Source organism: Papaver somniferum, chromosome 7 (assembly GCF_003573695.1).
Source record: "Papaver somniferum cultivar HN1 chromosome 7, ASM357369v1, whole genome shotgun sequence".
NCBI classification, from domain to species: Eukaryota; Viridiplantae; Streptophyta; class Magnoliopsida; order Ranunculales; family Papaveraceae; genus Papaver; species Papaver somniferum.
In genome coordinates, this window is record NC_039364.1 from 233,461,932 (window position 1) to 233,489,356 (window position 27,425).

General features: G+C 36.5%; 1 protein-coding gene across 1 annotated transcript in view; it reads left to right on the top strand.

Moving 5' to 3' along the window:
- LOC113299852 (serine/threonine-protein kinase ATM-like) overlaps positions 1–26,438 on the top strand; it is a 28,796-nt gene extending 2,358 nt beyond the window's left edge. Inside the window, exons 8-79 of the mRNA XM_026548951.1 lie at positions 89–176; positions 486–595; positions 699–797; positions 970–1,026; positions 1,326–1,410; positions 1,885–1,959; positions 2,367–2,408; positions 2,493–2,563; positions 2,642–2,690; positions 3,090–3,161; positions 4,096–4,251; positions 4,339–4,428; positions 4,523–4,710; positions 4,821–5,424; positions 5,515–5,586; positions 5,709–5,876; positions 6,416–6,541; positions 6,692–6,819; positions 7,442–7,598; positions 7,716–7,762; positions 7,845–7,908; positions 8,413–8,487; positions 8,590–8,709; positions 8,983–9,168; positions 10,538–10,659; positions 10,768–10,837; positions 10,940–11,067; positions 11,287–11,428; positions 11,530–11,670; positions 11,827–11,925; positions 12,045–12,091; positions 12,212–12,407; positions 12,506–12,727; positions 13,551–13,622; positions 13,784–13,853; positions 14,453–14,570; positions 14,672–14,795; positions 15,020–15,163; positions 15,265–15,375; positions 15,541–15,588; positions 15,677–15,781; positions 15,900–15,986; positions 16,129–16,446; positions 16,565–16,680; positions 17,774–17,840; positions 17,924–17,998; positions 18,084–18,206; positions 18,335–18,499; positions 18,583–18,687; positions 19,179–19,330; positions 19,429–19,630; positions 19,713–19,760; positions 19,884–19,967; positions 20,790–20,873; positions 21,166–21,246; positions 21,390–21,479; positions 21,564–21,626; positions 21,754–21,894; positions 21,979–22,035; positions 22,170–22,229; positions 22,355–22,449; positions 22,778–22,886; positions 23,116–23,205; positions 23,367–23,446; positions 23,534–23,612; positions 23,840–23,886; positions 23,980–24,079; positions 24,544–24,675; positions 24,764–24,898; positions 24,980–25,045; positions 25,525–25,665; positions 25,969–26,438. Coding sequence (XP_026404736.1) covers positions 89–176; positions 486–595; positions 699–797; positions 970–1,026; positions 1,326–1,410; positions 1,885–1,959; positions 2,367–2,408; positions 2,493–2,563; positions 2,642–2,690; positions 3,090–3,161; positions 4,096–4,251; positions 4,339–4,428; positions 4,523–4,710; positions 4,821–5,424; positions 5,515–5,586; positions 5,709–5,876; positions 6,416–6,541; positions 6,692–6,819; positions 7,442–7,598; positions 7,716–7,762; positions 7,845–7,908; positions 8,413–8,487; positions 8,590–8,709; positions 8,983–9,168; positions 10,538–10,659; positions 10,768–10,837; positions 10,940–11,067; positions 11,287–11,428; positions 11,530–11,670; positions 11,827–11,925; positions 12,045–12,091; positions 12,212–12,407; positions 12,506–12,727; positions 13,551–13,622; positions 13,784–13,853; positions 14,453–14,570; positions 14,672–14,795; positions 15,020–15,163; positions 15,265–15,375; positions 15,541–15,588; positions 15,677–15,781; positions 15,900–15,986; positions 16,129–16,446; positions 16,565–16,680; positions 17,774–17,840; positions 17,924–17,998; positions 18,084–18,206; positions 18,335–18,499; positions 18,583–18,687; positions 19,179–19,330; positions 19,429–19,630; positions 19,713–19,760; positions 19,884–19,967; positions 20,790–20,873; positions 21,166–21,246; positions 21,390–21,479; positions 21,564–21,626; positions 21,754–21,894; positions 21,979–22,035; positions 22,170–22,229; positions 22,355–22,449; positions 22,778–22,886; positions 23,116–23,205; positions 23,367–23,446; positions 23,534–23,612; positions 23,840–23,886; positions 23,980–24,079; positions 24,544–24,675; positions 24,764–24,898; positions 24,980–25,045; positions 25,525–25,665; positions 25,969–26,046 — 8,158 coding nt within the window. The 3' untranslated portion in view covers positions 26,047–26,438. The remainder of the gene's footprint in view (positions 1–88; positions 177–485; positions 596–698; positions 798–969; positions 1,027–1,325; positions 1,411–1,884; positions 1,960–2,366; positions 2,409–2,492; positions 2,564–2,641; positions 2,691–3,089; positions 3,162–4,095; positions 4,252–4,338; positions 4,429–4,522; positions 4,711–4,820; positions 5,425–5,514; positions 5,587–5,708; positions 5,877–6,415; positions 6,542–6,691; positions 6,820–7,441; positions 7,599–7,715; positions 7,763–7,844; positions 7,909–8,412; positions 8,488–8,589; positions 8,710–8,982; positions 9,169–10,537; positions 10,660–10,767; positions 10,838–10,939; positions 11,068–11,286; positions 11,429–11,529; positions 11,671–11,826; positions 11,926–12,044; positions 12,092–12,211; positions 12,408–12,505; positions 12,728–13,550; positions 13,623–13,783; positions 13,854–14,452; positions 14,571–14,671; positions 14,796–15,019; positions 15,164–15,264; positions 15,376–15,540; positions 15,589–15,676; positions 15,782–15,899; positions 15,987–16,128; positions 16,447–16,564; positions 16,681–17,773; positions 17,841–17,923; positions 17,999–18,083; positions 18,207–18,334; positions 18,500–18,582; positions 18,688–19,178; positions 19,331–19,428; positions 19,631–19,712; positions 19,761–19,883; positions 19,968–20,789; positions 20,874–21,165; positions 21,247–21,389; positions 21,480–21,563; positions 21,627–21,753; positions 21,895–21,978; positions 22,036–22,169; positions 22,230–22,354; positions 22,450–22,777; positions 22,887–23,115; positions 23,206–23,366; positions 23,447–23,533; positions 23,613–23,839; positions 23,887–23,979; positions 24,080–24,543; positions 24,676–24,763; positions 24,899–24,979; positions 25,046–25,524; positions 25,666–25,968) is intronic.
- The last annotated feature ends 987 nt before the right edge of the window (positions 26,439–27,425 follow it).

Here is a 27,425-nt window from a genome sequence, read left to right on the forward strand (position 1 = left end):
GAGTGTAGGTGTCCTCTAGTTTTTATTCTCCAGGGAAGCTCCATGGGTTTTTCTGATGGATAATCATTTAAGTGCTTGCTGCAATCAGGGGTGACACATGTAGGGATGATAAGCCTGGAATGTTGACGAACTTACGTTGCGGTCTCTTGGAGCTTGCTGCTTCTCTATTTTACAGGGTAGGTTTCTACAATTCTCAGTTCTCAGCTATATACACGATATTGGAGCTGTAAACTCATGATTATTCCGCAATCAAAAGGGATATTTGATAGGCTTTCACCACAGATATTTTCTTTTCCAAAGACTCTTTGACAACTCGTGCAGTTCCAGTTTGGTATTCCAAAGTTTAAGTTTTCAAGTTTATATTTGATATTCACAATTTCCATTGAACACAGTAATACATTTCATCTAAAGATTGTTAAGATTTTCTGTTTGAGAAAAATCTCAAGAGTATTTCGGATGCTTACAGATGATTTCTTTTCCTCCAGGCATGTGTAAATATTGGTATATCCAAGGCATCAAATTCTGAGAAACGACCTAGAAGGGAGGATGCTGCTACCCGTCTAAGACAGGGTCTGATGAAAGGGAAATGGTTATGGTATGTTGTTACCTGTAGGCTCATATATACACACATGCACTTCACAGCTTGTGATTACTGGAAAAAGCCACAAACCAATGGTGCTTTTCGTTTTCTAATACAGGAACGGTGCCTTTTGTTTTCTTGTCCAAAACTATAATTCTCGCATCCCTAAGGATTTTCTTATCTACTGGTTTGAGGGCATCTGCGAAAGTTTTGAGAGGTAAGTATGTCCAAGTGTAGAATTCAAGTATTTAAGTAAAATATGTGATTGTCAGAATCTTTTCATCAATAATGGTGTGCGTGTGCAAGCGCTGTTATATCCATGGTGTATGCATAAGTGTTGCATATCATGTCTCTCTTCAATGACTTGGATGCTTAATGATCTTTGCTAGGATTATGAACGATGGAAATAAAGAACACTCATACGATGGTTTGCTGTGGGTATTGCGGTAAGTGGTTCAATTTCTTCAGAAATATCCTGTATTTGTCTCATGTTATCCAGTTGGCAGTCTTTATATTATATAAAAAACATACATTCTTTCATGAACATACAAAAAAGAAGGCGTATGATATCCATATGTACATGTGATGTGGTAATTGATGGCACACATAATCCGAAGGATGCCCATATATGTCCCATGGCAATATATATTACTTGTTAGGAGAAAGGGAAAAAAAGTTGCACGCTATGTGCAACTATAATCATCTTTTGAGCTAAAAACTAATTACTTCTTAACTTGTTCTGAAGGAGCCTGCAGGAGCTCTGCTCTATCCGTTTGCTTCCTATTGCAAGGGCTGATGCTGCACATAGTTCGTCTCCTCCACAAAATGAGGTTAATTTTAGTTTTGGTTGGTCCACTAGTGATGTATTTTTATAGTTAATGTGCATGTGTATGTCTGATATTCTTTGTACCGTAATGGAAATTTTAATATTTGGAACTGAATTACTGATGGGCTGACATATAGCCTATCTCTTCAAAATATAGATGCATCCTTTATCAAGAAAGCTAGTCATCCTGCAATTAACGAGTGGCAGTATTAGACCCCCATCAGTGGGCTGTAGATGCATTTTCTTATTTAGTCAGAATAAAAGCCCACCCTCTTCAGTAGATACAACATAGTTCAACCTTCCAATTGTTAATTCACTATTAAAGACATGTTTAGTTAGACTAATGCCTCGAAACACAACTGAAATTTATTATGTACCCACCCATATTGCAACAAGGTATTTTAATTATGCAACCATTTATTTTTACCTACAAACTGGATGTATTTAATTAAAACTTTTTGCTTGACTAACGTTGCAGCTTGGAGCCAGTTGGAACAAAATATGGAGCTCTTTGATTCACGGGCTGCCTATATTCAGTAATGTGACTTCTGTTGTAAGTTTGCTTGTACTGATTTTTGCTGTTAGATTTCGATTCTTTTGGTGGATATATACTAAGAGTCTAAGCCCCAGTTCACTCTTGATTTTGCTAATTTTTGTAAGTAAGTGCAGCAGATCTGGTAACTTATTGTATTTCCCCTACTAGTCCATGTCCACCTATTCTTTTGCTGCTTTTATCATTTCTATGATGTCTTCTTAGTCTTAGTAGCTACACGCTACTGAAATTCTGCTCACACTTTAACTCTTTCCCCTGTTTTCCCCATGCATTAGCTGCATTATGCACTCCACTTAGAAAATTCATTTTGTTCTCAAGTAATAAATTTACGTTCATCATGATTTCTCAGCTCTCTTGATCATTAAGGTGATTAGTTTTAGCTATATTAAACATGTTTCTTGATACAGGCAGATGCTGCTTTAACGCTGCTTGGAAATATTATTTCAAATGTAAGTCTGGCGCTTCCATGATGTTTTGTTGCTTCTGTTAAGGTATCATCTTACACCGTAGTGTCTCAAGTTGTCATTTTTCAGGAGCTAGTACAGATACCTATAGTACCTCATGATGTGTGGGACCTTCGCTTATTTAAGCACATACCATCAACGTAAGCGGTTCCATAGTTGACCTTTTCTTATTACAAATTTTCTTGTTATCTTATTTTATGGTTTTGATACATAACCAGGTCAGCATTGTACTTCATTGCCTGCTATTTTTCAAGAAAAGGTTCACAGGTATATACTTGCTTTCTCTGTATTTGTTTGCTAGTGGTCAAGGTTGCATTTGTTGAAAAATTTAGTTATGAATGTCTTCTGATAATTTTTAACACCTGCAAAGAAGATTCTTAATATTCTTATGCAATAATAATTGTGGAAGTTTGTCATGTATGACAGTATTTATCAATTTTCACATCTTTAACTTGATTAAGCTTATATTCTCTATTAATATTAATCACATTCGTACAATTTGTTTCTGTTATGGACCCCATTCATCTGATATCATTCTAGAAGCTTATTCTTTGACATGGTTTGACATTTAATTGTGTTTGGATATCGCATGTGAAACACATTACAAAAAGCTTACACGCTGATTTGATATAATGCTATTCTTGTGTTTTGGTTTTACTTGTGCAGGGTGACATACGAGACATTTTACATCTCAGGCAAAATCTTTTAAGATCAGTTTTGGGATTACTTAACTGGAAGGTTTGGCCATTTCATTTTTTCTTTTGCGTTTCAGTTTGTAATTTAAACAAGAAGCAATTGTAAATTTAAGGTACTCAAATGCATCGAACTGTCATTTCTGGAAGTTACGTGTGGTAGATCACGAGAGGGAGCGTCTTCAGTTTCTAGTTAGTTTCTCTTCACCTAGGCCGGATTCATTATTTAAATTTCTGAACCATAAATGTTTTCCATGGATGTTTACTATAGAATTTGTTTTTTGAAACAAAAAAGAATTTGCCAAAATTTCTACGGTTGTTGGCATGGTATTGATGCTAAAAATCTATAGGGATGTATAAACAGCATAGCAATGGGGATGAATAAGCTAAGATTTGAGGTTTAACTGTCCAGCATAGGGATGAAGGAAGTGGTTTGTCTAACCCTCTTAGACCCATACACTCTTCTATGCAATTGTCATGCTTCCTTCAAAGTCTTATCTACACATGGTTGTTAGCATTCCACTTGACTGTCTTAGGAGGTTGTGTATATGAATAAACAGCGTAGCACTGGGAGAGTGTTCTTGGAGATGTGTGTGCTCCTTGTTAGTCTCACAGAATGTTGTCACATACATAGTCCTCTGTTTTATAATTTGAGCCTTTTGAGTTGGCTGTTGTTGACCATTTTCTACAAAAATTCTCTATGTGACTCATTATAGAAGAGATCAAGTCTTTGCTTTTATGGCGTCAGATTACGTAATAAATAACGAAAGGGAAATTAGTGGTGTAATCCAATTTGCTGTGGGATATGTGAAAAGTGCTAACATTATTTATCCTTAATGTTCATTAAATAGTTGTATTTAATTTTGTTTTCTTCCCATCTGGAGCTCCATGTTATATCAAAATTTCTGTTCCTTACATTTTTCATTCAGTGTTTTGGACTTGGAATATAATGCTTTCTTAACATGTATTTCTTTATTCAGGAAAGCTTTTTGCTGAATGAGTCTTTGACAATGCTATTGCCAGCTGCTATGTTTTCCCTTTGTGGGGGTTCTGCTCCTTTCCCTCATTGCTACAAGGACCATTTCCTTTCAAACTCTATTACTGGTCCTTCTGAAGATGCCGAGGATTTATATAAGGTTTTTAAAAAGCTTGTTTTTTCCCTGAATTTCGTAAGTGCATGTCGAAATCGGTAACTGTAGTGAAGAATTATTCTTATATTGTAGGGGGAGGAACATGACCAAAATCTTCTCAGTGGACCTGTTGAATGTTCTGTGGAAGTCTTAGCTGAAATTAAGCCTATTTCTTCTGTAGAGGTGTTTTTTATTTATTTATCTATATTTTAAACTTTCTTTAAACTTAAACTGGTTTTGTAAGTTTCTAACTTATGGTTACAATTTAATCTTGTAGTTGTTTCAATCTGAATCCCACCATAGAGTACGTCTCCCCCGTCAAGTATGGATACCCTTATTTCAAGAATTGGAAAACCACATTCTTTCAGTTGTTATGGATAAGGAGATTGAAAAGATGCTTCTTCCGGATCTCTTCTTTTTGAGCGGTCTCTTATGCAACTGCATTCATGGCTCACTTCTAACACGGTAAATCGTATATTCAGAACAATGTGATCACCTTTTGCCAATTCCGTTGTTCTATCCCGTATGCATGGCTTCCGCGCTTCATTGTACTTGTCACATTTTATTTCTCGCAGGTTAATAGATGCGAATTCATCCTTCGTCACCAAAATGTGCAAGCTTTTAGTAAGATTGCTCCAGCATGCTGTTTCTGTCATTAACGAAAACATAAATAGTATCCGAAGACATGGTTGTGCTGGCGCTGGTCTCGTTCTTGATGGAACAGGGTCCACTCTAGTTTCTCTGAAGAGTTTGATTTGTTCTCCAGTTTTTAGTAGTGGGAAAGATCAAAATGTTTTTGCTGATGTACTTTCTGGAGCTATTGTACATGCTATTGAGAAGCTTTTAAGGGCCTTCGCAAAACTATTTGAGCAATTTGGTGATGGCTCAAGGAGTGAATATTCTGATATAGCCACAGCGGAATTGTTTTCTGCCTTTGAAACTTGTCCACAAGGTTCTTATCTGCTGGGTGGCAATAGGGCAAGGATTGTTGATATGGAATTGGACGTGAACGAGGATTCTAAAGATATGGATTTCACTAGCAAGGGTATAGTCACTCCCCTTTCTTCTGTGAAGTGGAAGGTTGACATGATCTCAGTGATGACAAATTTTTTCACCGTATTACCTGTTATTACATGGGAAATCTTGTTTATTCTGATGCACAAGGAAAATGATTCTGAGGTACGTCGAATGTTTTGATGCATCAAGTGATGGTGTTTTTCTAGAATGCTAGCTGGTTATTTCTTAATATCTGAAATTTCTTTTTGCCAGGTCTCTGAATATATACTGTATATTCTCTGTAAACATCTTTCAGGCTCCTCGTTTGCCAAGCTCTCGGACTTGGTACTGCTCTTAGGAAACTTCTGCAAGTTTCCCACTTAATAACTTTTGGGATTAGTTGATGTTTAATGTCCACGCTTCAATATTAATGTTTTGGAATACCTTTTTCTTTTCCTCTTGTGCAGGTGATTTCTGTGAATAAAATGATTGAAGTGAGAGTGTCTCTTAAACTCTGCTGTGTTAATGTATTAACTGCCACACGTGGTTTGCTTGGAAATCTAATATCATCAGGCTATGGTGGAAAGGATAAAAAATTAAATTTATTACATACACCTGGTAGACCATTTGAACAGGTAATCTCATATGTTAGCTTTCTTTAGTACTGGTTGGTTATGTTCAGCATTATGATAAACAATGTTCGAGTGAGTTAGGCTTAATAGTGCTTTTTGCTTAAAAAGATGAAGGGAGATAATCTGGCATTGTAAAGGCATAAAAAGTTTACCCAAAGTTTGCATCCAACTGTTCTCGTTGTTCTGAAGTCATACTTTTCTTGGTTACAACATTTTCTTCTTATTCATTTTAAATAAAATGGCCATAGTTAAAAAGCTAATGAAAAGAATTTAGATCGTTCTCGTTGTTCTGAAGTCATACTTTTCTTGGTTACAACATTTTCTTCTTATTCATTTTAAACAAAATGCCAATAGTTAAAAGCTAATGAAAAGAATTTAAATCACTTATGTTATTTTTATATATCTCTTCCACTTCGTCCGTCATCAGGTATATTATTTACCCCAAGAAACAATTAAGATCTCATTGTTTGAGACTTGATAATTGTCAATTTGTTATTTATCGGATCTCATTGTTCTACTTTTGCTTGGTGTCGGATATACAGAGTGTAGAATCTCTCCGCGACATGGTAATCAAAATTGGGGAAAATGATCTGCTTGACTGGCTTGGACGTGCTAAACTGATTGACTGCATATGCAATTTCATTATACTTGACCCTTCTATTGGCCAGGTGATGATGCCTATTTTTTTGTTGTCCATCATATCTTCTCATAGGTGTTGCTTCTTCAAGTGTTCAGGCCATATACCTGGATATTTTTTTAGATCGATTGTTGTGCATTGCTATCTTCTTATAATCTTAGGTTGTCATACTTACACTCAGGTAATGATCGAAAAGCTTCTTACAATGCTTCAAGATTGTGATTATCGAGTTAGGCTGTTCTTGGCTAGGCGGATTGGAGTTCTTTTCCAGACTTGGGATGGTCATAATGAGCTCTTTCAAGATGTCTGGTGAGTGAGTATCTGGTTAATATTCGAAATACTATTAGTGTGTTATCTTTATATTTCTGATGATTTTGTGATTGTAGTAGATAGTATTTAGTGACACAAGAGGCATAACCTCTTGATCTTACTCTGGTGCTGGTTTAGGATGGACCTGACTGAAACTAGTTGTTTATTAATTTACTTGCTAAAAGTGGTTTTATGGAATCTTGTTCAACTTTAAAAGAGCCTACTGAATACCTAAATGAAATTTTTTCCCTTTAATTCTGGAAAACAGAAAGAGTACACACAGCAGTTTCTGCTAATTGATCGTCATACTTTGAGCTATGTAATATGCCTGCTGCAAGTCTAGCTGAAGGAATTGGGCCAACAACCCTGTGTATTACATTCTATATGGACTACTAACAGATTTTGAAATGTGCTGCTAAACTTGAAGCAGGTCCAGTTTTCTAAGTTTTATTTGTATGGTTGTTGTTCTGTATATCTCCAAGTCTGTTCTGTATTTGATGGAGAATGCCACTGATGATAGGTTTTTGGTCTCCCTAGCTGAAACTCTCAATGGCTGCTTTTCATATTTTACCTAATCAAGGGGATTGTTTAAGCAGTTATATTTTCATCCCATTCTTCACAGTTCCAACTTTGGCGTCAAGTTGGTGATGTCTTCATCGAAAGCACCTGTTACTGCAGCAGAGGTCCTAGCTGCAGGTCCTCATCCTCGTCCAGCAATGGAGACAATTATTATTACTTTGGCGCATCTTGCATTTCACAGTGAAAAGATCGAACTAGAGGTACTGATTTACTAGATTAGTATTTGGATCATATGTACTGTATCTTGATACATTATCTTTCTGGAATTTTCCTTAACTTAATCATTCTATATTGTTCTCCCATGGGAGAAAATGTAGGCCATTTTCATCATTTGTGTCATAGCAGCAATTGATCCTTGTCAGAGGTATGCATTTTTACCTTGCATGTCCCTGTCTATCGTATGTGATTGGTGTTGGTGGTTTTCACTCATTGCGAAATATCTCCAGGGAATTGGCTTTTGCCGTACTTGATAATTTGTCAAGTAAACTCCAATACACAACTAGATCCAAGGTGCTGTATCTAACTTTTCTATACTATTATTTTTATTAGAAGTTAATGGTGTTACTACAACTTCAATGGATTAGAGTACATCAATTAAAATTACTATGGTACTGGTGCATTTTAAAGAGTTTCAGTCCCTTATGTTTGGGATCAGTTTATTTGTTTTCTTCCTATATTGTGCAAACCAACATTTTTACCATACCATCATGATGTCTGAGATATCTCTGCCTAGTTTTATGCGGTCTCAAGAGCTGGGAACTTGATAGCACACGACATTGTCAACTTTTTTCACATCCGTTGAATGCCATAATCCATATAGCATGTCAAGTTAGTCTTTTGAACTATTATAGGTCTTAGTTGTGCATGAATAAACCGTTTCAATCAACTCATTCTCTTTTTATACCCTAGATTGATACTTTTCTTACATTCCGTTAGTTTAATCAAGACGAGCAAGCTGATACTGTAAATGCTCGTTTATAATCATCTCTCACTTTCTTACTTAATTTCCTGCAGTACCTAGACCAACTTATGGGAGTCATTCTCTTTTCTTGGGTTGCCTGCAGAGTAAGCGTAGCTGCACTTATGGAGGTAATGTCTTTCCACCGTGAGATACTTCTGTTTGGCTAAATGTTACTATTTTTATTTAACGTGCTACACATCATGTTAAGATATAGCTAATGTTCATTGCAGATACGGGATCTTTTTGTTCTCAAGTCAGAACCTAGTTACTTCATGCAGTATTGCTGTCCGTGGCTACTTCCAGCTCTGATTCTGAGCGGGGACACTACTAATCTGAAGTGGGTTGCTAAGGTATTTCTATAACTTCATCTCATTCGTCCTCTTTCTTCTACGCAACCTACTCTATCACAAGCTCAGACTGGTTAGCTTCCAATAGGCATAGAACTTTTCATTTTCGAGAAACCTGTTATGCCGCTTGAACATTGTCTTGCATGCTTTTATCTTCTGCCTCTGTACTCTGTTGGAGGGAACAAATCAGTGTGCATGTTTCTACGCTGATAGCTGCTCCTTGGCACTCCTCTAAACCATGTTGTTTTACTGAATTTGTTGTTTATTTGTGTATAGGTTGCTGGTCAATCTTTGGCAGTTCTTGTGAAAAGTCATTTTGTGCCAATTTTTGGTGTCTGTATGGCATTGCATTGCAGTAAGAAGCTGGGAAGGGAAAAAGGAGCTGTAGTACTTCAGAGTTCTATATTAAGTATTGCCGAGATTTCTGAGCTTGAACGAGACAATCTCATTAAGCAACATATGGTTAGCATTTTTCTTCACTCCTAGAACATTCCCAAGAATTTTAGTTGTTTTCTTATTTAAGCAACTCCCTAAGGCCCCTTCCTATGGGTGTGGCAAACCAAAGAGTTTGCCATTTATGCACCCACTATGGAGCTGGCAAAGTGGCAAATTTGCCACTTAGCCAGGTGAGATCGAATATGTACCGAGCGGTGTAGTATGCACCTAGCGATCAACTCTAAGTCGCTGAGTAATACTTTCTGTTATTTTATTGACACCTGTTTTGTTTTCACAAGGCTCAACTATATTTTCTAATATTTTATTCCTATATTTATGTGTGGGGACAGTTAAAGGCAGCTTAAGTCATTATTATATTAATATAATGTCACCGAAGTATTACTGAGCGATTCCTTCTCCATCTCCCGGTGGAGACTGTCGCTTATAGCATTTTACCATAGTCGCAAAATGAATTTGCCACTCCAGTTCGCATGGCAGTTTGAAAATTTAGCCAGCTACCATAGGAACCGGCCTAAGGATAGATAGGCACATAAACCTAACTTCTGGAATATAAAAATTGATAAACTACATTTCTGGAATATAAGTATTTGACTTCCGAAAATGAGCTGATTTCCGAAAATTAATTTCTCCATATCCTGAAATGAACGGGGTTTAGCTGCAGTGCGACCAGTGTCAATATCTGTCTTAATTTTTTAATGATGTATAATGATTTTCCTAAAGAAATTTAGAACCTCAAAACAATCCTTATCCTAGTATATACTTTTTTTCTTTTGGTTGGTGGATCCTCCTGGCTGCAGGAACTAAGAATTGGGTTCTAATGCGAATGTAAGAAATCTAACACCTAAAGTACATGATAATGAAAGAACTCAACAAGTTAATTAATCTGGACAATTGGCTAGCTTAATATCAGTTGGCGGTAAATATTATTTACTAGTCTTTGACCAGTACGAACCTCGTAAATGATAAATTCGTTGGATTTCTTATGTATAGTGAAAGTAATTAAATGTGTCTGTACGGCATACAAATGATCTTATGGTTGATGCTAGGGGTTGATGCTCTATTATTAATACTGGTGCAACGGCTATACACCAGCTCTATTTCAGACTTCTCAGTATTTTTTACGTCCAAGAAACAAACAAATTGCAACCTTCTATAACTTTGATCAGTCATAGGCATTCCAACGTGATCATACTGAAACAAATTATAACATTTTCATTCCAGTAATTACGTAATAGAATGGTAGGACAGTTTGAGCAGTGATTTTATTTTGGAGGGTGTACCACTTAGTTTTAGATACTTGGTATTTATATCCATATATGAGTGATATCCTGTCGTTTATCATGATTGTTTATTTACATATCTCATTTTTTTGCAGGTGTCCATTGTTAGCTTCATTCTGTCACTTTCTTCTTCTGCTTCAGGACCTGGCATGCCATTTTTCTCCATGGATGTTATTGTGAAAGCAATACAAACAGTTGTTGATGGATTCCTGGATATGTATATTTCTTTCTGTTGTGTTTCATATACATTATCGGAACATGTTTCCAATAGAATAACAAAAAGGCAAAAAGCATATAATACTTCTATTTTAATGGATTTTTGCAGGGAGCAGTGTCCTTCAAATGTTGGCATTGTTGACAAAATCAACGTATTTCGTGCTGATAGAGTCTTTAAGGTCATTTTTAATTTCCTAAATATGTACATGATCTTAATGGTGTCTAATCTTTTCTTCTACTTAAGGGCTAACATTGTTATACTTATCCTTGCGAATATGCAGTTCATAGTAGATATGCATTACGAAGTTACTGCTGCTATTCATCATCGACATAGGTGCCATCGGTTTTCTGGACTTGAGGCCCTTATCACTGTCATAGGCCATAGAGCTGCAATTTCAAGCACTTCCAAGTATGTAATGTCTGCGATTTCTAACTTGTTCAGCTATAAACTTCACCAGACACTTCTTATTTTGGAAATCCATAGAACCTTCTTTACTTTCTCATTAGTTGCTTACTAGTTCTTATTCTGCTGAGCACGAGTACTAGCACTAGTTCAAAATGTTCATGTTCCGAAGCTCTCAAAATTACCTGCTTTATTGATTTCTAACATTACTTACTGTCTTTGCAGCTACCTTTTCAACTTAGTTGGGCAGAATATTGGAGATCATGCTTTACAGGAGCAGTGCTGTCTTATTTTGTCCATGTTGCTCGAGGCATTCAAAAATAACCCCTCTAAAGATGCAATGTGTGTGCTTGGAGAACAGCTTCAGGTACCCAAGTTCAGCTACTTTATTGGTGTAGACATACCTCTCTCTCTCTCTCTCTCTCTCTCTCTCTCTCATTTATATCATGCTCTTGCTTTCTGCTGCAGTTTTTGGTGTCGAAATTGGTGTCATGTTGTATCCCGTCTGAAAACAAGGGAGATCTTCCTAGTTCCCCATCTTCTCAAGTCATGTGTTTGCTTCGGCAGTTAATTGTAGATTCCGACCCCTCGCTTTATGATTACATCAGAGTAAGAATCTATCTTTTAGTAAAAGGAGTTATAGAGATACGTTTCTTATTGTGAATAATAATTATCATGAGTACTCTTATTGGAGTTGATATTTTCTGCGTTTCCAGTCTCGACTTCAAATTTTGTGGCTTACGATGTTTTTATTGCCATGGCCAGGAGCTGGAACCTTTTCCAGAGATTGACGGCTTTGATGATATTCGAGAGTTTCATCAGGAACTTTGCAAAGACTATTCCACAAGAGATCACTTCTTGAAGGTAACTGCTTATGGGGCCATAGTTCAGTTTATTTACTCGTTCATTTATTTGTTTAAGCTGTGAATCTGTTCGGAGATTTCCGAATTCTTTTGTTCTAATGTGCATTATGTCATTTGAAGTTTGTCAGAAGAACATCGTACCTTCCTCAGAGATTAGTTTTATGGAGGTGCCTTCTTATCCTTGCTAGCTCAATACGGTCTACACTTTTCCATATATTTATGTGTAGCCGATTCTACATAAATGATGGATTTAATCATTGTATTATTTATTTATTTATCTCTTACAGTCTTCAAACATTACATAAGAAGCTGCTTATGGGTGAAATTATTCAACCAGAGAAGAATGTGGAAAATGCAGTGGGGCAGTACAATTGCTGGCATTGTGAACCTGAACTTGTATCTTCTGTCTGGACTCTAATTCGGATGTGCGGTTCTAATGATGCTATCGATATAAGAGCATTGGTGTCGGATTTCATTTCTAGGGTATACACAAATTTATATGTTACATTGTTTTCCTGCTAAGACATGTTTTCCGCATGGGTTGTGTGTAATTAAGTTTCTGCTGTTGATTTGTAATACAGGTTGGCATTGGAGATCCGCATGTGGTAGTTTTCCATTTGCCAGGTGATTCCAGTCAAATGTCTCTTTCTCAACCGCTTGAACAGGGTGGTGCTACAGAAGTTGGGTTTAATTCTGACACTGGACTACCTGAAGAACTCCTTATCACACTTGTAAGGCTGTTAAAGAAGTATCTACTCGACGAATCTGTTAACATAATAGACATGACATCACGAGCTCTTCGGGTAAATCGTCTTTTCCTTAAGTTCAACATGCAGATTTTGTGAGCGCCATTTGTTTGTGTATGTGTTGTTTCTGTTTCTGAGATCTTCAAACCGTTGTAACACCATTTGTTTATGTTTCCAGTTAGTTGAACTGTTGAAATAGTTCAGCTTCAGTTTTGTTATGGAAGTATCAGTTTGAAAACAGATAATTCCGCTATTTCAAGATTGTTATATTCCCAAGTTTCCGTTAATAGGCATACATGCTTGATAACAAAAGGAAATATTTTCTAGTTAAAATGTGGAGCCTCAGAATTCCGGAGCTTTACATTTAAATACTTGTTTGCTCTAGTCTTAGGAATGACATGATGGAACCTTCGCAAAAGTTTCTTGCCATTACATTATTCATATTTCATGCCTCATTTCTGAACCAGCGTGAGCTAGACATACTTTAGATCTCAAGCTTAAGACAATACCTCAGTTTCAGCTTGGGCCTGGCTTAAGTAAGGAAAAGAGTGAATCTTCATTCTTTTTCCTCTTTCATATTATCGTGTAATTCTAGTTTGGAATCCTTGGATTGTTTAATAATTAAAAAAGGAACAATGTTAAACAGTAAAGCTATAACTGAGTGGAGCCTAAGATGGTACTGGTTTGGAAATATATGTGGAATTTGGATTCATATTGAATGTGCTCTCACTTGATAAATACGATTTGTTTGAGTGCAAATACTTTCTGATTATTATGTGGTGTAACTACAGATTATTGCATAATTTTTGTTTCTGTGGCTATGATTACTCATGAGATCTTCATGGTCTTCAATTTTAATCATTGAGCATCTTCTTTAAAGGGGATATTATCAACGGAAAGGGGACAAAGAGCTCTGCTATCACTGGATTCTTACGAGAGGTCTCTTATTATGGTACACAAACTTAACTCAATTTCACAGTGTGTAGTAAAAATACTGTATATTACTGTATTTGAATCATTGATCATGTGAGGCATAGTCCAGTTGCCGGCTATGAGAGTATGCTCATATATGTAGTTGTTTCATGTTTGTTAAGCTTGATTCTTTGGCTGCAGGTGCACTCAAAAGGGGTTAATATGCAACTTGTCGAGAAGTTGCTATCACAGTCAGGAAAAACATCAAGTGGTAGACCCATACTTGTTTAATATGCTCTCCTTTTCTTTTTCATAGTTTTGATGCTTATTAGCAGTATTCATTGTCGGCTGTAAGTCCCCTAGCGCTATATATTCTAGTATATGAATTACAGACTTCAGTTAAATAGGAAAATTTCCTTTCCATTGCCCTGGGAGTGTGCCTCTTTTAGTTGTGTGATCACAAGGACCACTCCCTTTGAGAGAGCCGCAGACCCTCCGATGAGTCCCAGTTTTCAAGATCAGCTGCTATTAGCCTGTTGTGACAGTTCGAACCTATGAGATCTACCACTAACAGCAGTTAGGTTAACACCTGCCTTGCTCGCTCTTCTGCCTGGGGTTTTGATATGGCTTTATGAATATGTCTTATGTAGTTTCTGGAGACAGCTGAGCTCCATTACCCATTCATTATCAAAGGCCCATTTAGATCTTTCATCCTCTGTCGTGCATATCCTTTCTTTTCATTTCTTTTGAGCTTGCTCTAAGATTCCCACTATTAGGAAATTTATTTTCTTGTTTCTTAATCTTCACCTAATTTGTGTTCTTGGGTGGATGCCTTTTTCTTATGAATTCCTTCACTGTTCCACTTAACAGCTGAAACAATTCCACTGGAGAATTCTTCTCTATGGAAGACCCTTGGGAAAACGTTGGAGACTTGGATCTGTCCTCTTGTTCATTCACTTATTGAGCATACTGATGATATGATTTTAAGGTGTCCTTTCTGTTTTACTTTAACTCAGAAAATTCCAATTGTGTTTAAGGTATTCAGTAAAAGCTGATTTAATAAATGCTAAGCTTAATTCCTGATTTCAGATTATGTCAAGATATTGTTTTGATGAAGGATGAACTTGCGGAGCTACTATTGTCACATGTCTTGGTGAACTTAGCGAGAACGAAGGGTTCACAAGTTGATCTTTGTAAATTAATCTCCTCGCAGGTTTATCAGCTTACCTACTGTCACTCTACTTATGCATTTGGACCCGTTTCAGTGTTATCTCTTTGTGGAGCTATTCATTAGGGTCTCCAACCATTCCTTGGTTGCCATAGGGGATAACTTTGTACTGTTGTTTCCCTTTTTGTTAGAAATGTACTGGTACCATATCTTACTTGCACCAATTTTTACCGTGATGTTTTATCTATATTATCTATTTTCGAATGCAGGTCCAAGAAAACATCTTTACGGAGTCTAATGAACTGATCAAATCAGTTCAGGTTATGCTGGATGCACTAAATGAAACCCGACTATATTATGTCATGGAAAGAGGGGGCACTTCGTCAGCACCACTCAAGCGAGATAGTCCGAAGGTAGATGCTAAACAAGCACTTTTATCAGGTGTAGCAATTAGATGCTTCTATCTTGGAGTTCAGTGGTCATTCTATTAACATATTGTGTTGCGCTTTTGCAGTATGATAAACCATCCAGTTATACCTCTAGGTCTCGCTCCACTTCTGAAAAATCCAAAGCTTTATCAGCTACTTCGAGTTCAACGCCGATATCAACCCAAACATGGGAGAAAGTAAGGCTTGTCTTATGTGCTTGCAACATTTGAATTGTGTTCTTGCTTACTTATAACCAAGTTTAAGAGCACTGCTCTTACAATTTCTTCTACAACATTCCATTTAAATTAATGATTTAGGAATTCTAGTTTTCGTGTTATTCTTACACATTGATATGGTGCCAGGTATATTGGCTTTCAATTGATTATCTTCTTGTTGCTAAAGCGGCCATTGTAAGTATCGCTTTCTCTGTTTTGTCTTTAATCCATGGTAAAGTTGTTCTTTGATTTTTTTCTCAAGTTGGATGTATTTCTCTGGCAGCACTGTGGCTCATATTTCACTGCTGTTATGTATGTGGAGTACTGGTGTGAACAACAATTCAATTGCCTAACATTAGGAAGCCCTGATTTTTCACCTATTGAGATGGTGAGTACAAAGATTGAGTCAACATTCTGAAAAATAGGGTCAATAGATCAATGCTTTTTGTAATTTTTTACCCTCCACAAAAATTTGGACCATAACCTCTCTATTTGATTTTTTTCAGCTCTCACAACACATCGAGATACTTATATCAGCAGTCACGCAGATCAACGAGCCTGATAGCTTATATGGGATCGTCCAATCATACAAGGTTAATACGTTAAATTCATATGTGTGTGGATGTGGATGAAGTGTACAAGCTTTTCAAGAGCCTCGTAGGAAGAGGTTACTGTGATTACTTGTGCTTTCTTTTTTATTGATTATCTAATTTACTGTGTTTGTTTTGGTCACAGTTGAAATCTCAAATCATTACCTATGAACATGAGGGTAATTGGAGTAAGGCTCTTGAGTATTATGACTTGCAAGTGCGATCTGTGCCAGCAGGGCAGTTAGAAGGCTCTCAACGCAATTTGTTGCAGGAGCATTCTCACGGGTCCCATCAGCTTCCCTTTCCTAAATCTGAAGATGATATCCATCAAAAGAAATCTTACAAAGGGCTTATGAGATCTTTGCAGCAAACAGGTTGCACTCATTTACTAGAGTTATATTGTCAGGGATTGACTTCTCAGAGTAGCCAGTTTGAACATGATTCAGAATTCACCGAATTACAGGTTTTTAATAGTACAGATTCTGGCTCAAAGAAGAATGTTAATTGTTCATACTTAACGTTGGCTGGATTTTTTTTTTTATAATACTTGTTCCTGTATTTGTCTTCCATATTTATTTCAGTATGAAGCTGCCTGGCGTACTGGAAAGTGGGATTTTTCCTTACTTCACGTGGAAGTTGATTATCAAGCGGCAGGAAAACACAACAAAATTGATCATTTTAATGAAAACCTGCACAGGTAAACTTTGCTGTATTTCGAGTTTCGACTATCTTGCTGTGCATCTTTGTATCGTTGGAAGTGAACAGATACTGTTCTTAGAAGGTTTCTCCAAGTAGTAAACTTTTTATGTTTCTTCTAGCCTGCATCTCAACAGATGATAAATCAGCAAGTAATTGTTACTCCCAGGCCCGACCTTGGGCCAAAGTTGACGATGGTCAACTTTGGGGAGCAAACCAAGGAGGCATCAATTTTCTTGTCTGAGACCACTTTCACAATTTCACAACTGCCATCATATGTACAATCTTAAGACCAAAGTCAACTCGAACTCAAGGTAGTACACCTTAAGCATGATATCATGTGGTTAATAAGTAATAATATTAATGTTATCACCTTAATAAAAAAAGATAAATAGTAGTATTACAGTTTTGTTGTTATACACAGGGGTTTTTTATTATAGGAAATTAATAAATCTGGGAGCAATTAAAGAACAAAAGTGTTGCTATTAGTTTTAGTAAAAGTTACTACTATAAATTTTTAATAAGCCTTACCATCGCTGAGCTATTACATATAGCTGTTAAAGTGTTAAGTTAGTTTTAGTGTAATATTACTGCAACATCTGAAATATTAGTTTAGTATGAAAAAAATCAATATATGTAGGTCCAATGGTCAAAACTGTGGTTAAAGTATGTTGACTTGGTCAAATGGTTAGAGGGCAATATTTTTAATATTTGCTTTGGGCATCCTTAAGGTCAGGGCCGGCCCTGGTTCCTCCTTTTATGCACTCAGTAACTCAACATATCTTTTTACGGATTTCTTTTTATGCTGGCTGGTTTCTGAATTCTGATAACGGAATTATAAGCTTGAAGTAACTCATATATGTGTAAATGATGTTTTATGAGCTCAATCAGTAGGTATAAAGTTGCTGGGAAAACTGTGATGTTTGGTTCATTCACTTGGATAAAATGACCTCTAGTTCGTTTTGGTTTTGGTGCTTGATTATTTCGCAAGTCTGGTTCTCTTTCTCTTTCTTATATAGTAGGGTGTGTGTCTTAATTAACCAAGCAAAAACGTGTCGTAACTTACAGAATGTTCTTCTTTTTTCAATATTTAGCTGTTTAAAGTCATTACAAGAGGGGGACTCCGATGAGTTTTACAAGAAGCTTATAGATTCAAAGCAGGTGATGATGATTGTCCATCAATTTGTTTTTGTCTTTTCATCATGTTAAATTTCCTTGCTCATCAGTCTTTGTTTTTATGTTAGGGACTTGTTTTATCGATCCATCATGCAAGCAAAGAGAGTACTGAATATATCTACTCCACAATAGTTAAACTTCAGGTTCAGAATCTTTAAACCAGTATAAATATTTTCAGCCACTTATCTTAGCAAAATTTGACACTTCATTTTACCAACCATCCTGCAGATCTTAAACCATCTTGGCATGGCTTGGGACTTACGGTGGAATCCATCTTCTCATAAAGAAACAAAATTGTATTTTGAGAAGCCGAAAGTTCTTTCTGAACCTACCATTCCTGCCATGGATCAGGTATCATTTTCTGTTTTAACCAATATTGGAATCTAGGTCACATTAGCCCTGAATCAAATCTAGGTCTTCCTTTTTATCTTGTTTCTGAAGCTTGTTCAATTTACTCAAATGGTCTTGTTTTAATTCAGATGGAACTGCTGAATATGGATTGGAGATTCATTTTGGATCAGACACAAGTTCATATGACTTTGTTAGAACCGTTTATCGCATTTAGGCGAGTTCTACTTCAAATTCTGAATTGCAAGGACTCCACAATACAACATCATTTGGAATCTGCTTCCACTCTTCGTAAGGTTGTCAACATTACCTTAGAAGTTGTCATTTATGTCTTATGACATCGGGGATCTTTCTTTTATGTCATTTTTTATGTTTACAGGGCGGTAGATTTTCCTTAGCTGCTGCAGCTTTACACGAGTTTAAGTTACTCAGTTCTGGAACTGAAGGACAAAATTCAACTTCAGACATATGTTTGACGGGAAGGGTACGCTGTTTTAGTAGTTTTCTTTCGTATTAGAACAATTATAGTTTTGAAGGGTTATATGCACGAGCCAACAACACAACAACTTGCACATGACCCTATATATACAACATCAGCTACCTGTGTCATAGGACTGAGCATTTGCTACATTCAAGAAATACTTCTAAAGAACTAGGTCTTGTTTTTGCAGTGTTGATGTTACTAGAAGTTGCAAGATTTCTGCCTCATTACCATTTTATGTATGCTAATCTCTAGGTCTCAGTTGGTGGAACTTGTAGCAAAATTGTTTCTTTGCCTAGAAATGTTGTCAAAATGCCTAGTTTGAGCAACTATGTACTTGGAACCCTGGGTTTATCTTCCTCATCTGAACCATGAAAGTACGACTGTTAAGCCTACTTTAGCTGTGCATTTGCTTCCTGGATGCCTCTTTGCCTTCTCATTTATATTCCAGTTATGACCTTGATGAGGGACTGATGATCTTGTATGTATAACAGCTTGAAGAAGCTAAGTTGCTACGTGCCCAAGGTCATCATGAGATGGCTATTAATCTTGCAAAATACGTCTTACACAATAACAAGGTGAACAGAGAAGCCTCAAATGTATATCGGTTGGTTGGAAAGTGGTTGGCTGAAACTCGATCTAGCAAGTAAAAAATACATTTCACTACCACTGGTATGTTTGGTAAAGACTCTAGTATGCATCACAGAGAGCTGATATATCTCTTTTACCTTTGCAATGATGCAGCTCAAGGACAATTTTGGAGCAGTACCTTAAACCTGCAGTGGAGCTCGCTGAGCCTAAAAAAAGTGTAGACAAGAAGTGTATACAGAGACAGTGCCAAACACATTTTCATCTTGCACACTATTCTGATGCTCTATTTAGAAGTTATGAAGAAAGGCTCGTCTCTAATGAATGGCAAGCAGCATTGCGACTGAGAAAGCACAAGGTACCTGTGTTGTGAGTGCACTCTGATTAATGGTGATGATATTATGCAATTCCATTTTATATATTAGTTAAAATTTGTGCAGACAAAGGAGCTTGAAGTACTTATCGAACGACTAAAAACTTCAACAAAGGCAAGTACCACCTTTTAATGCCACTTTTCCTCGTGTACCGCCATTCGTTACCTTCCCGTGGGAGATAAGTCATTGTTGAATTCTTGTTTTCACTTTTGACACTTTTCTCAATGTGTTCTGTAGGCAGAAAAGATGGATTTGTCGATAAAAATACAGGAATTGCAAAAGCAGCTCACAATGGATAAGAGGGAGGCTGAAAAGCTGCAGGTATAAAATAAACGGTCTTGTTAATTTTAGAAAAAGTTACCATGGACTGATGGTGTATGCTTACCAAATAACATGTATCTCAGTGGTTGGCGTGTATGTAGCTTAAGGTCATGGGTTCAAGTCCTTCACAATATAAAATAATAAATAAATAAAGGTTTGTGTAAGCATGATCTCCTTAATTTGACCTTGATGCACATCTTTCTGTTAATGTTATTGACACTTCACAACACAAAAGGAGATAATCATCAACACTTGAGAAATCAGAACATCTCTCTGTTAATGCCGTAGAGAGTAGACGCTTTACAAGACAAGATTAGATAATCATCAACACTTGAGAAATCAGCAATCGCTCAAACGAGACTATGCCTAAAGGATATGTGGCCATTCATAACACAATTTAATTATTTTAGTTCATTCATGTTGAGGTTCAATTTCAGCTGAAGATTAAAGAAGACTGGAATGTTGTAAATGGCTTTATCTATTTGTTAGTGTATCTTATGGATACTTGTTCTATCCCGGGGCTTTCTGTGTATGTTATACAATAACAGCATTATGAAATAGCACGTTCTTTTTGTTGAGGTGGATGGCTGGATGGTGACATCTACTATGCTATAAAATTAATAGACCCACCAGAAAATTACTTAAAAGTAATTGGTACACATGAAGTTATGTACTAAGTTGATCTAAATCAAAAATAGAAAGCAGTCGATCTGAAACTCTAGTAAATTTTCATAGCAAGTTAAAGTATTAGGGTTGTCTATTTGGACCATTATTATATGTAGATACTTGTTTAATTTGTGTGGTTGCAATTTTTCTTCTCAGGATGACAGGGACAATTTCCTCACCTTAGCATTGGAGGGATATCAACGTTGTTTGGTCATAGGAGATAAATATGACGTCAGAGTGGTATGTGCCTATTAGAATATCATCTATATTGAATTTAGAGTCCGATGAAGAACTTAGAGCAGTTCACTGCTCACAAATGTGTGGATATACATGATGTAAAATATTTGAAATATCACATTTTTTTATTCTAGTTGTCTCACACGATCTTTGTTAATTATTATCATAGTGTCCAGCATTCCCACATTTTTCTTAGTTATAAATATAATGTTCTTCTCCATCTCTCTCCAAATTAAGTTGGTTCTAAAAATTCATATGAAGGAATGCCTAAGATACTTCAGCTATGTCCTATCAGGTGTTTCGACTTGTTTCTCTGTGGTTCAGTCTGTCTTCAAGGCAAAACGTTGTGAATGCCATGCTTAGTGCAGTAAAGGAAGTAAGTATTCAAACATAAACTGAGTACCTTTTTTATATTGGGTAATTATATCTTTGTTTTTCTAGTATTAAATAAGAACTAAAGAAGAGTTCATTAGTTTCTGTAGCAAGAAATTTTATACTCTTGTTCAAACATCTCTGCAGGTACAGTCTTACAAATTTATTCCATTGGTTTATCAAATTGCATCGAGAATGGGTAGTTCGAAAGATGGACAAGGGCGGCATAGTTTTCAGGTATATCAGACGATATTCATTTGCTCATTTGAGTAAAGATATGGCAACTTTCTATTTATCAAAGACTCTTGTTCTTCGATGCAGTATGCTTTGGTCTCTCTTGTGAAGAAGATGGCCATTGACCATCCGTACCATACAATACTGCAGGTGTGGACATTAAACTTATATTAACTTAAAAATGAATCAGTGTTTGCTCACTCTTGTTTTGTTATAGTAATTACTAGTCATAGATGCTTCAATCAATAATGGTTTTCATGCAAAATTTTTGCATCAGCTTCTGGCCCTAGCGAATGGTGACCGAGTCAAGGACAAACAACGCAGTAGAAACTCATTTGTGGTGGACATGGATAAGAAGCTAGCAGCTGAAAATCTTTTAGACGAATTATCTGCACACCATGGTGCTATTATTAGACAGGTAATACCACCATCACTGTAAACCTTAGTCGAGTCAGATATATTTCTATATCATTCTGATTTTTAAGTATATATACTGTTATAGATGAAGCAGATGGTGGAGATATACATTAAACTGGCTGAGTTAGAAACAAAGAGAGAGGTTGGTTATCTGTGACATATGAAGTAACGCTTTGATATTTTTCTAATCTTATAATATTAGCGTAATCTTTGGTCAGTGACATAAAGATTTCATCTCTTTGTTGGTTCAACTATCTAACCCTATAACTTCTACAGGATACAAACAAAAGGATACCGCTACCTAGAGATATCCGAAGCCTTCGACAACTGGAACTTGTAAGAGCATTTCTGTACTTATATGAAAGAAAATGATGACGTTTCGGTTTTACCTACTGAAACTCTGCAAGCTGATGACAAAATGTTTAACCCCGTGATTAATCTTTGGCACATCTCACTTTCAGGTACCTGTAGTGACAGCTACATTCCAAGTGGACCCTAGCTGTCAGTACCCTGAAGGATCTTTTCCGCACTTCAAGGGATTAGCCGATTCTGTCATGTATGCAATCAGTTTAGGAGTTACATATTTTGCGATGTTTTTTTTTTTTGATCGGCAAAGAAAAAAAAATGATCCTATATGGCAAGAGGGTGGAAAAGGCTTGTACCACCCTTGAGAGAAATACAAAAAGAAACAAAAACAAAACTAGTAACAGGCTACTAGCTTATGATCAAGGAGGATCTAAATAAGCTCTCGGCCAATTTATCATTACATCATTTAAACTGCAAGACTCAAACTCCTTAATAACTAGGGACCAAGTGAAAAGATGATATTTTGCGATGTTGGAATCACGTTCCTAAATTTTCACGCATTGTCCGAGACTATGCAGGGTAATGAATGGTATAAATGCTCCAAAGGTGGTCATATGCATGGGCTCTGATGGTCGCAAGTATCGTCAACTAGCAAAATCTGGAAATGACGACCTACGACAAGATGCTGTAAGATTTCAAACTATGTCTATTTTTTATCTTCATTTCGTTTGCAGCGAGGTTTATCCGTGGCAATGGTATTTCCTGATCAAAGTGAAAATACAGCAATAATATCTGAAGTATAACTTGTACAGTTTTAGTTCTCAATATTTTGAGCAGACTTCATGTTATTAACATTACATTTATGATCAGTACTTGGTAATTCCTCTATGATGCTTACAGATTGATGGTTGTACAGGTCATGGAGCAGTTTTTTGGTTTGGTAAACACTTTTCTGCAGAACCACCGCGACACATGGAGAAGGAGAATAGGAATTCGCACATACAAGGTATCTACAGCTTTTGCGAAAAAATGACATTTTTTCAACATTTTATATTGTTATGCTAGAATTTTTTCTGAGTCACAGTACGTAAAATGGCTGTCAATTGGTTGGTCTTTTTATTATTGGTTATTATGTACTTAATGACAAATGCTTTGTTTATGAAACAGGTGGTTCCATTTACCCCAAGTGCTGGTGTCCTTGAGTGGGTCGATGGCACTATTCCACTCGGCGATTATCTTTTGGGAAGGTTGATGTGCTGTAATATTTAAGTGCTCATATATGATATTTATGCTTCCTCAGAGATGTTTGATCACATTGATTTTGCCTCTTCTAGCTTAAAGAATGGAGGTGCACATGTGCGTTATGGAGTAGGAGACTGGTCATTTCTTCGATGTCGTGAGTATATGGCTAAGGCAAGTGACACATGCTTTTACTAAAGACCTTTCATTTGCATCATGTACTTGCTGTTGGTCTAGGAAACATCTTAGCATTATACGTTTTCCTTATGCAACTGTGGGACACGTATTGACTTCCAGAGTAGACCACAGTATGTGAAGATACAAGATGACTAGAGTATGGACAAGTTCTACCATTTACCTTTTTTCACCATATTAAATCGTTATTTCTTTGTAAAATATAGGAAAAGGACAAGCTCAAGGCTTTTCAGACTGTCTGTGAGAATTTCAGGTTCAAACTTTCTTTTGTACTTTTTGGCCATTTTTGCTAGTATAACTGAAAACCCGCTCACTTTGACTATTTGTGTGATCATATTTCTTGCAGGCCTGTCATGCACTACTTCTTCTTGGAGAGATTCTTGCAACCAGCTAATTGGTTTGAAAAGAGACTCTCTTATACACGAAGTGTGGCAGCTAGTTCAATGGTTGGTGTACTCTAGTTGAATGGCAGATTCCATAGTGCACTTTCTCTTCCACCAATATCTTCTTTTCTTGTTTCATTCAGGAGTTATTTCATGTTCTTACCATAGACATGTCAGAATTCTTGTTCTAGTAATGAGCAACTTTTTCTGCAGCTTAGTCATGCCCATGTTACCTAATCTACTCAAATACGGTTAACATGCTGGATTCTTACTTTGTTTCCTTTCTGATTCATCCTAGGTATGTTTTTTTAACGTCAGAGTGGTGCTTACATTCATCAGCTCATTGATAGTCCCACCTGCAGATACTCTTGACTAAAAATAATAATAATCAGTCTCAATCATCAATGATATCCCACAATCACTTTGTTTTACTGTGTCATCCTTAGTAAAATTAGACGTCAATTTTTCATTTAGCAGGACTGCTGGGAAGTAGCAGTAACATTGACACTTGCTCATTCTCAATGCAGGTGGGTTACATCGTTGGGCTTGGTGATCGACACTCGATGAATATTCTCTTAGATCAAGCCACTGCAGAAGTAGTACATATTGACCTTGGAGTTGCGTTTGAACAAGGCTTAATGCTCAAAACACCTGAGCAGGTTTGTCTTTTTGTGTTCCGTGGAATAATAGTTTAGCACTTTACCTGCACAAGGGGACCTGAATGTCTTTCTTTGCCATCTTTTGCAGGTCCCATTTAGGCTAACAAGAGATATTATAGATGGTATGGGAGTCACTGGAGTTGAAGGCGTCTTTAGAAGATGTTGTGAGGAAACTCTATCTGTTATGAGGACCAATAAGGAAGCACTGCTAACCATCATTGAAGTATGATTAATCAGAAGACTTTCAATTAAACAAGCAAAATCCAATTGTTTCTCTTTCTTACCTCAGAGTACTGCTGTGCAGGTTTTCATCCATGATCCTCTCTATAAATGGGCGTTGTCTCCTCTGAAAGCTTTGCAACTTCAAAAGGTAGGTTAAAGACTATCTGTGATGAGTTTTTTTGCTTTCATCTGGTTCCCCAAATTGCTCTTCATTTGATACTATCTGGATTCTTCCTTCCACCGTATTTGCTTTTCATGGTCACCCAGAGGAACCCATGGTATTTCGAAGAAAATTAATAGTTAGTTTTATTGTTCCTTAATATAAAGTACATCTCAAGTAAAGGTTCTGCTGAATTCCTCTGGGATGGGGCGGATGAAACAGCCTTTTAACTCTGGCAATGAATAGCTGTTGTTCACTTGTCATAGAGCAAATTATGAACCCGGATCTTGAAACAATATAACCCAAAACTGAGTTCATATAATATAACGTCTGTTCATCCAATTCTGCAGATGAACAAACCTGAAGTTATTTGTCTAGTTTTTTAATACTTACAGAGCTATCTAATTCTGTAATTAAACTTACCAAAAAACAATAACGTCTATTCATCATCATCGTCATCATTGCAGGAATCTGAATATGATATCACAATCTTGGAAGATTCACAAGATGTGTACGAAGGGAATAAGGATGCTGCTCGTGCATTAATGCGTGTGAGACAGAAGTTGGATGGGTATGAAGAGGGTGAAATGAGAAGTGTTCATGGACAGGTAATCTGATTGAGTTAATTTTAATGCTTAAAATTAGAACTAGAAATTAGTGCCTCATCGGATGCAGATGTTGTAGGACCAGCAACTACCGTAAAGCCATCAGTGGACCACAGTTCTCATCAGTTCCTCTTTTTAATACTTCACTCTCTTGGGAATATTGTGATTGTGAAGGAAAGTGGTTGACCTAGTAAGCCAGTGAATGGATGTGGTTGATCTTGTAGGAAAGCCAGTTATGTATCATCAACTTTTTATAAGGTCTTTCCATCAACATGATTTATTGATTTGAGCTATATTTTCTTGCAGGTACAACAACTTATACAAGACGCCATTGACTCAGAGCGTTTATGTGAAATGTTCCCGGGATGGGGAGCTTGGTTGTAATAAAGAAGATTAAACTCATACAATGTATCCAAACACAATGTACAGGTGTGCTAACAGCGACAGCCAGCTATAGGATCCAAACACAATGTACAGGCGTGCTAACATTGTCTATTTTTTTTTGCCCAACTATTGTAATGCGAGTATGAGGTTTGGAAGTAGGTGCTGTTTTTTAGCTGTAATAGCTTTTGTATATCAGATATGTGAAATGTTTGGGGTTGGGGAGCCATTTTGGATTCCGTCTATTGTAACAGCCAGCTATAGCATCCAAACACAAATGTATAGGCACTTTGTTTTGCCATTTTGGATTCACCTTTTGTAATCCTAGTATGAGGTTGACAGTAGCTGCTGTATTTTTGGGTGTAAATGTCTGTACGGTGAAAAGATTTCCAGGAAACAAGGTTATTACTTATTGGTATTATTTGATCGATTTCTCTGGGACTGCTCTGCTTTTTCATTCTACAGCAGCCACTTCATGCACTAGCTGTATAATTCTTTGTTGCCATTTAGGATTAACCCGCATTCCTCATGGACCAATTCTCCTTTGTAGCATAGAAAGCTGCCACTTTCCAGGTTTTTTAAACTATTCTACTTGTTTTCTAGCTGCTAAGTTTAACCAACTCGATTATGATAGCATTTGTGAGATATTATGAACAATTAAAGAATGGAATTGTAAAATCCACAGCTTTTCTAGTTCCACAGTCATGGCCAAGCTAAGACAGTGATTCGAGCATTTCTTTCCATTAAATTTGAGGCACGTTGTGTTTTTCAGGACCTTCTCGCTGGAGCTGACTATTGAATACTATTTGCTTGGGTAAAGAAAGAGGGGGTCTCTTGGAACTGCAGGATGCATCATATACAGCTAGTGCATGTTACAGAAGTAATCCTACAATTATTCTCATTCTAAAAGGTATTTTAGGAAATTCTAAATTTAAGTATTTTGGGATTCTATTTTTGGCATGAGCAATGAAAGATTATTTTTTCCAGTAAAGGCAAGTAATTCTAAACAAAATTCATTTAATTTTGGAAACAAGATTGAAATCAATCAAAGAAAATATCGGATCATGTAAAAACAGATTTGATTAAAAAGAGAAAAAACAGGTTTGATACCCTGAACAAAAAATAGATCTGAAATTCCAAACAAAGATAGAAAATAAGATAAAAGCAGATCAAGTGGAATCTTAATGGTGCATCTTCATTCTTTAGTACTTTGATTTTTTTTTTTTGTTAATCAATGATCATATCTTTAGATTGTGAAATAATTTTTCTATCATATCTGATTAGAGCTATTGAAGAATATATGATGGTGAATGAAAGGAAAATCACCCATCTAATCTATCGAAGAATATATATGAAAAGGTGAACACCCACTTTCAGAGAAG